Source organism: Mus pahari, chromosome 19 (genome assembly GCF_900095145.1).
Source record: "Mus pahari chromosome 19, PAHARI_EIJ_v1.1, whole genome shotgun sequence".
NCBI lineage: Eukaryota > Metazoa > Chordata > Mammalia > Rodentia > Muridae > Mus > Mus pahari.
The window spans coordinates 43828007-43840338 of record NC_034608.1 but is presented as its reverse complement, the minus strand read 5'-3'; the positions used below and the strand labels follow the sequence as shown (position 1 = coordinate 43840338).

The following is a 12332-nucleotide window of genomic DNA, read 5'->3' as shown; positions in this document are numbered from 1 at the left end:
TTAAGGATGGTTGTGAGTCACCATGTGGTTGCTGGGATTTGAACTCTGCACCTTTGGAAGAGCAGTCGGGTGCTCTTACCCGCTGAGCCATCTCACCAGCCCAGGTACAGCCTTTCTTAAAGATGATGGCACGCATGATTAAACACCTGTGAAGATGCTTGAGACCTGACATCCTACTTGAGGTTGCCTTTTATAATTGCTTTGATATGATGGTGAATAGTTTCATATTAAAGAAAAGTAGTAAATTTTAAAGAACCTTTAGATTAAATTTACATCATATCTCTTTTTTGAGACAGATTCTCACTGAGTAGCCCTGGCTGGCCTAGAACTCAGTATATAGAACAGGCTGGCTCTCAACTCAGAGGTCTGCTTGCCTCTGCCTCCTGAGTCCTGGGATTGGAAGGAAGCATGTGCCCCCACACCATCACAGTTAAAATATTATTTAAAAATTTAAATGTCTTCATATTTAACTAAAGGAGAACACATTTTTAGTAGTTGTATTTTTTTATTTTAAGAAGTCATTTTGGGTAAACAGAACTTCATGTTGACCAAGTGTGCCTGCTGTGTAGCTCAACGTGATCTTGACTGACCTTCGGGCTTTGCTTCCCAAGTGTGAGATTCCAGGGTTGCATGGTTACTCTCAGGTTTTTTTGTGATGCTGGGATTATACCCAGTGCTCTGTGCATATGAGGCAGTCTGCCTGCTGAGCTACACCCCAGCCTCTACTATTTTTGTTTTTATTGGAAACTGTAATCATCTGGGCATGGTAGCTTTTTACTTCTAATCCGAACACTCAGGAGTCAGACACAGGCAGATGTCTGAGTTGAGGCCAGGCTGGTCTACATAGCAAATTCCAGACCAGACAGTGTGATATAGTGTGACTATCAACAACAAAAGCAAACAGAAAATTGTAATAAGATAAAACTATGTGTCACCCATGTCTGTCTACTAACACAGCAACTTAAATACAGTATTACCAATGTCTTTGAAAAACTACTTTACGAAGTATGGTTTTTACTGAATTGTCAGACATTCTAAATGACAAAGGATTCCAAGAGACCCTTCAGTTATATTGTAGCTTTTAAGTTCCTATAACTAAAGTACTAAAGTTTCTCCATTTTTACATTCAGTATGAATGGTTTCATGTTTTCAACCCAGTCTTTAGAAGGTAAGATTATTTTCAACTATAATAATAGACAAGTGATTTCTGAAAACTGAAGAAAATCTGCACACTTTATATGCTCAATAAAATCAAAGGACGAATGTGTCCCCTTAGGTGTTGTGCTGCATGCCTGTAATCCCAGCACATGGGAGAGGGGCAGGAAGGTCAGAGCTCAAGCCAGACTGAGTTACACAAGACCCTGTCTCAAACAAGAAACGGGAAAAGGGAAAAAGGAAAAGAAAGAATGTCTTCAGTTTAAAAGTGATACATACATATCCTTAAAATCATGTAGGACGGGCTGCAGAGATGGCTCAGGAGCTAAGAGAACTTACTACTCTTGCAGAAAACCTGAGTTTGATTCCCAGCTCCAACGTGGCAACTCAGAACTGTAACTCCAGTCTCAGGAGATCTTATACCTTCTTATACCTTCTTCTGGTCTGCATGCACAGGGTACACAAGAGAGGCATGCATGCAAAACATTCCTACACATGAGGAGATTAAAAATGAGATTACACATGAGATTAAAAATGAGATTACACATGAGATTAAAAATGAGATTACACATGAGATTAAAAATGAGATTACACATGAGATTAAAGGATGTGTGTAAGTCAGGGTTTCTCAGACAGTGGTGTTTGGGTGTGCCTGCTGTTGTGTGGCCACACGAACAGTGCTCACCCTCCACTGTCCAGCACAGACCTTCCACCAGAATGCTCTCTTAGTTTATTATCTTCCCCATGACTTTTAAAATCAGGGACCAGCTTCGAAATTTTTAATCTTGCTAATGTCAAATAAGAAAAAATATATATTCACTTTGTCAAAATGCCCTAACCATAAAGTAAAACTTAACATTTAAATATTATTAATTATTCCGTGATTGTTTTAAAGTAATTTTATCATGCATTTGCTTTTTAAAATTTACTTGTTTTGTTTTTGAGACAAGGATTTGATCTTAACCCAGGGTATCCCTGAGCTCTTGATCCTCCTTCCTCAGCCTCCTGAATGCTGCGATACCTGATACGTGCTACCACTCAGGACGCTGCTCTGCATTTAATGTTACATATCAATACCAGATCTCATTAATTTATGGGCTCGTAAAGTTATTCAGTCTCTTACCAGTGAATTTGGTTTTTGTTTCTTTCCCTTCTAAATTTCCTTTGACTTCTGTTTGTTTAGTTTGTATCTTTGTGGGATCTATGCTCAATCTCTTTCTCTCTCTCTCTCTCTCTCTCTCTCTCTCTCTCTCTCTCTCTCTCTCTCTCTTGTTCTGACAATGTCTTAAGTAACCCAGTTTGGCTTTGAACATATGATATGGAGCTGAGGATGACCTTGAATTTCTAATCCTTCTCCATCTACTCCTGGACACTGGGATCACTGGCTTCGTGTCACCATGATAACCCTTCTCTTCAGCTCTACCTTCTTAGTTTGCTGACATTTTGCTTGCTTCTTGTTTGTTTGTTTTTGATTTACAAATAATAGAGCATTTCTAACTTGAATTTTTTTTTTTTTTTTTTTTTTTTTTTAGGAGTTTCGACTTTGGGATAATGAGCTGCAGTATGTAGACCAGCTTCTCAAAGAGGATGTGAGAAATAACTCTGTGTGGAACCAAAGACACTTCGTCATTTCTAATACCACTGGCTACAGTGATCGCGCTGTGTTAGAGAGAGAAGTCCAGTTAGTATACCACATTGTTCATTTCTTTATTAAAAATGCACATGCCTGTCATGTTTGACACACTCAGATGCTGCAAAATCAACACTTTCCAGGCCCTACTAACCTTCCCCAGGCCTTACAAACTCAAATGGGGCAGATTTGGGAAAAACACATCAAGGATGAATTTGCGTGTAATACATACAGTACATCTGTGTGTTGCAGGCTCTTAACGTATTGTTGATCCTAGAAATTGTGAAAAAAATTGATTTCATGGTGCTCGTAAAGTTATTCAGTCTTTTTATTTTGGTTCTATTCTCACTAAATTCTGTTGCATTTTAGATAGTAGTTCCTAAATGCTGAGTTATTTTTGTGAGGATTTTGGCTAGACAAGTGACTGACTGTAGGTGCTGAGTGACACTCCCAGCTTTAAACAGAGATGACTCTAGACACTGCCAGATGCATCTGTAGTGACAAAATCACACACACAAACACACACACACACACACACACACACACACTGACAAGTGTTGCTGTATGTAAAACTGTAAGAGCAGAAAGCCAACTCTCCTCACCCCCTTTTGAATACAGGTCCTTGCTCTGGAGCCCAGGCTGGGCTAGAACTTGAGAGCTTTCTACTTGAGTGCTAGGATTCTGAGCAAGCACCAGCACACACAAGGGGCTGTGCACGGCCCAGCATGGGCAGTGCCTGTGAGAGGAGGAAGCTCAGAGTGTTTAGAGAGCACCATTGCTTTTTTTTCTTGTTGGTGTTGTCTTAAGACTCAGTGGAATCCTTTAGAGGTATCGTATCATGGACTGACCCAACTTGTAATGAATGGATTTTAAATATGTAATATTTCTTATTTACCATGTCTTCATTGGGTTAGTTTTTAAAAGAACTAAAATACTGAATATAAAGCATTTGGAAAGTTCACATTGGTCTCCCTGTAGGGGGAAATCAGAGGCCTTCTGCTGTCAAAGAGAAACGAGCAAGATTCCGAGTATGTCAGAATTAAGGTCTATTCTTCAAGGTGGCAAAAATAATGTTTAAAATAATAATAGATGTATTTATCTAGAATTCATGGTATATTAATAGGTAAAGGGGGCTGGTGAGATGGCTCAGCGGGTAAGAACACTGACTGTTCTACCATAGGTCCTGAGTTCAAATCCCAGCAACCACATGGTAGCTTACAACCACCCAGAATGAGAGCTGATGCCCTCTTCTGGTGCATCTGAAGTCAGCTACAGTGTACTTACATTTAATAATAAATAAATCTTTAAAATATATATATATATAGGTAAATATATAGATCTGATTATAGGTTGTTTTATGCTTTTCTCCTTTGTATTATAAAGTAATGTAGTATGTTTATGGGAGAAAATTAACTGTTAAATTTAAAGACAAGACTTCCCTTTCTTGAGCTGGAGATGGTTTAGTTGGTAAAGCACTTGCCTCAAATGTACAGAGCTGTGAATTGGATCCCCAGCGCATCATGACACCAGGTGTGGTACGTGGTGCACACCTGTGTTCTTGGCACTTAGCTAATCTAGGCAGGAACCTCAGAAAGCAAAGGTCATCCTTTGCTATGTAACAAGGTCCAGGCCAACCTGGGCTATTTGGGATCCTTACCCTAAAGGAAGGAAGGGAGGGAGGGAGGGAGTGAAAAAATGTCAAAAGATTTCTTTCTTTTTTTTTTTTTTTTAAAGATTTATTTATTTATTATATGTAAGTACGCTGTAGCTCTCTTCAGACACTCCAGAATAGGGAGTCAGATCTTGTTACGGATGGTTATGAGCCACCATGTGGTTGCTGGGATTTGAACTCCGGACCTTCAGAAGAGCAGTCAGGTGCTCTTACCCACTGAGCCATCTCGCCAGCCCAAAAGATTTCTAATTCTCTAGAATAAACTATGATTATATATAGCCTTTCAAGCTTTATAAGTACATCTGCAGACATTTATGCACAACATTCCCTGTATATACTTGGGGGGGGGTGTTTATGAGACAAAGTGTCATGTGTCACACATTGGCTTAGAACACAGTATATGGACTTACAACCATTTTTGAACCTCTAGTGTTCTTGCCTCCGCCTTTCAGTGCTGGAATGACAGGCCTGTGCTACAACAGTGGGGGTTTGTTTTTTATTTAATAGATCTTTGCTATAGTTCTGTGCAAGTACAGTCTACTGCTGTAGGTTAAGTATGCTTTACCTAAATTACTTGGGACCAGTCTAGCTCGAGATTTTGGAACACTGGCATTGTGTTATAATTGATTATTAATCTTATAATAGTCTTATATATTCATGACCATTTTTATTCTTTATGAAATTTCCATAACATTTCTCTTTCCCTTTCTTCCTCCCTTTCTCTCTCTCTCTCTTTCTCTCTCTCTCTCTCTCTCTCTCTCTCTCTCTCTCTCTCTCTCTTTTGAGGTAGGGTCTCATTGTGTAGTGATGCCTAGCCTGGAACATGCTTTGTAGTCAAGGCTAGCATAGAACTCACAGAAATTCACCTGCCTCTGCCTCCCCGGTGCTGGTATTAAAGGTATGCGCCACCACCCAGTTCCGTGCCACTTCTTATAGCTCCTAAAGTGACGTCAGTTACTGAGACTCTCTTAGGCGTAAGTTGACCTCTGGCGCAGCACCCCAGGTTACTGTTCTTCAGAAGGAAAAATAGTCAATATTCTTTTTTTTCCTCCTTCAAAAACGTATGTAGTAGTTTTGACAATCCGATCCAAAGTAAAGTCTTAAGACTGACTTTGTGTGCATATGCAGGCACATGCTACATGTGTACAGGTGTCTACAGAGACCAGTGACTTCAGATCGCCTGAGGCTAGGAAATCAGACATAGCAGATGATTGTGAGCTGCCGGACGTGGGTGCTGGGAACCAAACCCACATCCTCAGGAGGAGTAGGAAGCACTCTTAACCAGCAGGTCGTCTCCGGCCCTTCTATATGTCTTAAAAGAAAAACACTGAACATGTATTCTGTGTGTATGAGTGTTTTGTCTGCAAGTATGCCTTTGTATCACCTGCATGCAGTGCTTGGAAGTGAATGGATGAGGTCACTGGATGCCCTGGAACTGGAGTTTTGGGTCGATGTGATCTGCTGTGTGCATGTAGGGAATTTGGAGGAGCCAGTGCTGTGCTCTCAGCTGCTGAGCCATCTCCACAGCGCCACTTCTTAGTGGGAAGCAGGGTGTTGACACTGCACAGTTAAGGGCTGCCTTCTCTAGGCTGGTGCTCCAGTGGTGCCAGGGCCCAGTCATTGGCAGGCAGAATTGAATGCTGGCAGAGGGAAGGGATAATGTTGCTAAAACTGTGTTGACTTGATATGCTCCTTTAAAATCATATATATTTTCTTATAGGTATACTCTGGAAATGATCAAGTTAGTGCCACATAATGAGAGCGCATGGAACTACCTGAAGGGGTAAGCACTGCTCCCCTAAGGCTGTCCCGAGAGCCAGCAGCCCGCTGCAGCAGCAGCATGCAGTGCGTTCCATAACCAGGCTCTAAAGGACTGAGGGAGTGTCTGTGCTGGTCCGGCTGACCGGAGAGCAGAGTGGGGGGTGGTGATTCCCAGGCATCGTGCCCTCCGTCTTTCCCCTCGTCACCCCTGAGAACACATCAGTCCAGTTTTCAGAACAGTACAATGCATGCTACTAGTATTTACAACTCCTAGGGATTTGCCTCTAGTCTTTGTTTCAAAGAATGGAACACAGCATTCATTTGGGCTCAGTAGAGCATGGCAACATAAACTTGACGAGCAAGTCACTCAGGTGGGTGGCTAGCCTTTCTGCCTTTCTGTCAGTGATAAGTCTTACTCTGAAAAGGGTTCCAAGGTCTGGCCCTAGCTCCTTGGCCTACAGAGCATACCCTGAGGCCCAGTCACACTTGGAGATGCGCCAGGACCTCTAATCCCCTAAATAGCTGAAGGTGTGAAGAACCACCTCAAGAAGAAGTAGGCACATCTCTCTTGCTCTTCTTTTTACCTTTAAGAAAAGCTCTTTTCTGCTTCAATAGTAAAGTCGTATAGCCTGAGTTATAAATGATTGTTTTACAACCTTGCTAGGTGGATCTCGGCTGTATCAGGTTGCTCTCAGACTCTGATGCTGACGGTGACTTGAACTTCTTATCTCTCCCTCCACTTCCCAGATGCTGGGATCACAGATGTGCATCACTATACCTGGGTTGTGCACTGCTAGGCATTGAACCCATGGCCTTGTGCACGCCAGGCAAGCACTCTGCCAACTGAGCCACATTCCCGGTCCAGCTTCATTGTATTTTAAGTTTTATTTTTACTGAACTTTAACCTCCATCAATAAGGCCTACACAGTTTAAAATAAGTTCTTTTTTCTTTTCCCGCCTCTCTTGTTCATAATAAGTCTTCCCTTGCTCGTGCCTCACGATTACTTTCTCCTGATCTTTCTCCGATTGTGTGTGCTTTCTCAGAATGGAGTTTTGTTTTGCTTTGTTTTGTTTTAGGATTTTGCAGGACCGAGGTCTTTCTAGATACCCTAATCTACTAAATCAGTTGCTTGATTTACAACCAAGCCACAGTTCCCCCTACCTGATTGCCTTTCTTGTGGATGTCTATGAAGACATGCTAGAAAACCAGTGTGACAACAAGGAGGACATTCTTAATAAAGCACTAGAGGTGAGTTCGTGGGCAACAGGGTCCTCTCATTGTCTCTCCCACTGCCACTAGTCTTGCGTCACACCTCATGGAGTTTCTCAGGGCTCTTTCTAGTTTGGGGCAGCACTGTCAGTTGTAAGTGCTTTGCAGTATCTCATTTGTGCAGGACCCATGTTAAATTGACATATGCCCTTGAGAGTGAATTAAACATTAATACATTTTTATTTTTCATTTTCAGTTATGTGAGATCCTAGCTAGAGAAAAGGACACTATAAGGAAGGAGTATTGGAGGTACATTGGACGGTCCCTTCAGAGTAAGCACTGCAGAGAAAGTGACATACCAGCGGGTGTATAGCAGCGAGGGCGTCCGGAAGAAGTGGACGATGCTTCCTAAGGCCTCTTATGCAGGAGCGTAGAGCGGTTAGAGCGGTCATCTCTTGCTGTGCGCTAAAGTGTCCAGGTGCTGCTTTTAACAAGAACTAAGTATGACTCCTGTGTGCTGACGCTGTTCAGACGAGCTCGAAGAATCGATTTTCTAAAGCAAAGTCATTGGAGGGGAGGGTGAGGAAAGTTCCCATAAAGGAACTACTGCTTTTGTAGTCTTCCCAACATTTAATCCAGTCCTGTAGAATCCGCTCCTCCTGAAAGATGTGTATGCAAGGCTGTGCGCTGGGAGTGACTAAAGGGAACCGTGTCATTGACTTGGAGTAACCTGAATCTCGGTGCATCACACGGGGACTGCGCCTGTTGGTTAGAGCTGCTGTGCGCACTCACAGGATCTTGCTGTCACTGTAACCAACTAATGCCAAAAGAAAGGTTTTATAATAAAGTCACATTATCTATAAACAATCCCATAGTGTTTGGTGTTTAACAGTATATAAGGGACAAAAAGAAGCCCAGTGCTTGGGAGGCTGAGACAGGAGGATTGCTGCAAGTTTGAGCCAGTCTGGACTACATAGAGAGGTTCAGGCCAGTTCAGAATATAGAGAGTAGCCTTCTTTGAAAAAAAGAAATGTCAAAAACTTAGAAAGAGAATGTTACTATATATTTTGTGACTATGGGAGGGAAATGTGAATTTATTAAAAATGGAAAATGGTCCTGTTTTTCTTGTCAGCAACAAAATGTACTCAAGATAATTTAAACTGAGTTTAATCATAATTAAGCATAGATAGTTCACAGTCATTGCCTCATCATCTGAAGTCTATCCCACATCCACGCTATGCAATATCAACAAGTTGCTGCTGCCTGAACCAGAGCTGGGAAACTGCCGCGTAAGGAGTTAGAACGCCACCTTCTATGGAAGCACACCTACGATGTGCTGACCGACCAGAGGCTCCGAAATGTAGTCCCTTGATTTCTGGCCTCTACCAGTCACTCGAGTCTAGAGTTAGGAGTCTGAGCACCTCAGACTAGTATGTTAGCTCCAGCAACAATCCATAAAGGATTTCAGTGTTAGAACACCAAAGCACAGCTAAGGAAATCACTGTGAAGAATTAAATAAGATTCTAATCCACGTAAACTTGGGAAATAACTTTCAGTAGGGAAAATATATTTAAGTCGTTTTTAACATTTTATTTTTGTTTTTACATCTTATGTTAGTGTTTGTCACTTATAGATCTCCCAAATCTCTAATTCTATATTTGAAAATAGCATAATTTTTTTATAGCAGCATTGAAGTAGAAACAACAAAACACACCCTAGTGGTCAATTGTGGTGGTACATGCCTCCAAGGAGGCAGAGTCAAGTGCATCTTTGTGAGTTTGCGATCAGCCTGGTCTACATTTCAGAGTCCAAGTCAGCTGGGCCACATAGGAAGACTTTGTCTCAAAAAAACAAACAAAACCAAGCCAGTCTAAGAACATTTATCCTCAGAAATTACTGTCAGTGACTTAACTTTGTTTTTAGGGCTGCTGACTCATCAAAGCTGTTAGGAACTAAGAAGATGCATAATGGGCCCAGCATAGCAGCAAATGACTATGATCCCTGCATGCAGAGGTTTACAAGTTCAGTGGCAGTCTGAGCAACCAAGTGAGATTCTGCCTTGACAAAAACAAGCAGGCATGGTGATACGTGCTATAATTCCCACGCTCCAGAGGCTACTGGACAGCCAGACCCTGCCTCAGAGATGCTTCTGTTAGTCCGTCCTCAGTCTGCTCCGCACCCTCGGCTCGGCCATCACTTCTGTGTTTGTCTCTCAGATCCTCCGTCAGAGCAGTGTGTGCCCACAACAGCTCAGCCACTTCAGCCCCTTTGAGATACTTTGTACTTTAACATTTGTTTCAAGAGTTTGTATGTCATTCAGCATTATTTTGGACATGAGCAGAACCCTCGTCATTAGTGTAGTTCTCGAAGTGCCTTGTGCTGGTTGGAATCAAGTGTGTGCTGTCCAGGTCAGTCAGCCTCCGAGTGCTGAGATTAAAGGCCAGCACACCCTGTACACCGAACATTTAGTTTTCATGGAGAACCCATGGCAGTTCTCTGGCCAGGGACCCAGATTCTAGTTTGACAGTCAAGAAACTGCCCAGCAATCTGCAGAAATGCACAGTGTAGGGATCGGGTGTTCAACCTTACGTGAGGCATCTAGCTGGCTGAGGAAGAGGAGGCAGGATGGATGTAAGAGCCAGAGGAGCAAGTGCCGGTAGGATGCTGACTGCGGACTGGCCAGGCCGTGGCTGTTGCACTCCTAAACTCAGAGCCACTGTGATTACCTGCACAGCATCGAGCCAGCTGAAACTCCAGCATAGCCTGGGGAAGTGCTCTCTCCCCTTCCCCTTACCGGGAAAAGACTGCCACTCGATCACTGTTTTGGAGGGAGAATCCTTTCTGAAGGTGAAGCCATTGGTAGGTTTCCTATGCTCAGATGGTCTCTCTAGGTGTGTACACACCTGTATGTGCATGTGCACACTCATACCCGCTGGCTGTTTCTGATACTAGAACAAGGGACTTGTGTGCGGAAAAACAAAGGCAGGGCTGCTGTGAAGCAGCTAGGGACTCACACAGAATCTTTACAGAATCCTGCTGGCCCTGAAAGTTCCATATAGGGGCAGCCCTAGTAGGACCATCACCGGGAGTGGGGGTGGGGTGGGGAAGACATGGAGCTGGGAAGGGGACCTGTTGGGAAGAGAGTCGAGAAGGGAAATGGGGGAGGATCCGACTTTAATTCATTCCCTAAGAATACAAAAAAAATAATAATTAAAAAAAAAAAACAAAAAAAAAAAAACCACAAGAATCTGCCCACGTCCACAATCGTGCTAGAGCAATGAAGCAGGTTTGGGCCTGGGGATGGAGGTAGGGGAGCTGGTTTGGGCTTCTTCGGAGTCCCATTTCCACTGGGTAGAAAGGAAGGCTCTTCTATGTTCTGGTCCTGCAGCTTGTGGTTGGCAGTTACATTTGCTACTGTGGTACAGGTGTGTGGGGATGAATAAAGAAAAGGCAGAAGTGAGGGAGGGGACAGAACAACACAAGAATGAGGGTTTCCTCCTCTCCCCGACTTAGGGGTCTTCCCTGTTGCTCCGTGGTTAACCAGAGGATTTCCAGGTTTTGAGCCATACTGAATTCCAGAGCAGACATCCCTGACCAGATCCATGCTGCTCCAAATGCCAGTCTTCCTCGATCCACCACAAGTAGCCCTGCCATTAATTCTGCTTGGATTTTTGAAGCCGTGCTTTACAGAAGTTTCAGGTGTCAGCTCCATCTCCCTGGGAAGTCTCCTCCCCACAACATTAAAAACATTTTTAAAGCATGGGATTGTTTCCCACCCTTAGCCATTGTCTTAGTTACTTTCATATTGTAATCAAATTCTCTGACAAAGCAACTCGTTACTTTGTTTCATTACGCCAATGGCCCACAGGCCGACACAGCAGCAGACAGGGATTCATTTCAAGGCCGATACAGCAGCAGACGGATTCGATGGCTGCCCCATGGGAGATTGGCACCCATACCCAGGAAACAGAGAGTGAACAGGAAGTGAGGCCTGTTAAGGAGTCACATCCTCTAACAGGGCTCCACTTCCAAAACAGCCTCCCCCACAGAGGACCGTTGAAGCATGTGGACCTATGCGGAATGCTTAGCACTAAAATCACTACATCCATGCACCATGAATATCTCTTCATGTCAGTATGAATCATCACAGCATAGCCTAACGTCACATTTATTTGTTTTGTGTGTGTGTGTGTGTGTGTGTGTCCGTCCGTCCATGCATGTTCATTTAAAGATCTAAGTACAACAAGGTGAGAATCCTTCCTTACTTCCCCATGTGGGTCCGAGGGAATTGAACTTTGATGGCCAGGCTTGGTGGCAAGCACCCTGACCTACCCTGGCCATCTCTGTGGCCCCCTGCAGCATCATCACTTATTATAGCAAACTCATATATAACACACCTGATTTTAGTCATTTTGTAAAAGGTTGTTTTGGAATTTATTTTATGTGTATGGGTGTTCTGTGTGCTTATATGTCTGAGCACCACGTGTGTGCAGTGCCCTCAGAGGGCAGAAGCAGAGGAGGTCTAATCCTCTAGAACTTGAGTTACAGGTGGTTATGAGCCGCCAAGTGGGTGACTGGAACCCAGGTCTTACCTACTGAGGCATCTCTCCAGTTCCTCTCTGAGTCATTTTTTAAGTGTGTATTTCAGTGGTGTTCAATATATTCACATTATTTTACAACCATTACCTCCATCATCACCAGAAGTTTTAAAGCTTCTCAAACTGAAACAATTCATTAAATAGTGTTCTTAATGGCTTTTTAATATAATGCATATAACATTTCTGAAATACTTGCTGTTATGCATCCAGGTATATTTTCTACTATAAATAGCCCTGGTACTGGAGAGATGGCCCCACAGTACCTGAGTTTAGTTCATATAGCATTGATATCTGGGGGATCACAAT

General features: G+C 43.0%; 1 protein-coding gene across 1 annotated transcript in view; it reads left to right on the top strand.

The window, feature by feature from the left end:
• Nucleotides 1–8296, top strand: part of Fnta (farnesyltransferase, CAAX box, alpha) — a 17401-nt gene extending 9105 nt beyond the window's left edge. The window contains exons 6-9 of the mRNA XM_021219125.2: nt 2688–2836; nt 6178–6240; nt 7296–7467; nt 7685–8296. Coding sequence (XP_021074784.1) covers nt 2688–2836; nt 6178–6240; nt 7296–7467; nt 7685–7801 — 501 coding nt within the window. The 3' untranslated portion in view covers nt 7802–8296. The remainder of the gene's footprint in view (nt 1–2687; nt 2837–6177; nt 6241–7295; nt 7468–7684) is intronic.
• The last annotated feature ends 4036 nt before the right edge of the window (nt 8297–12332 follow it).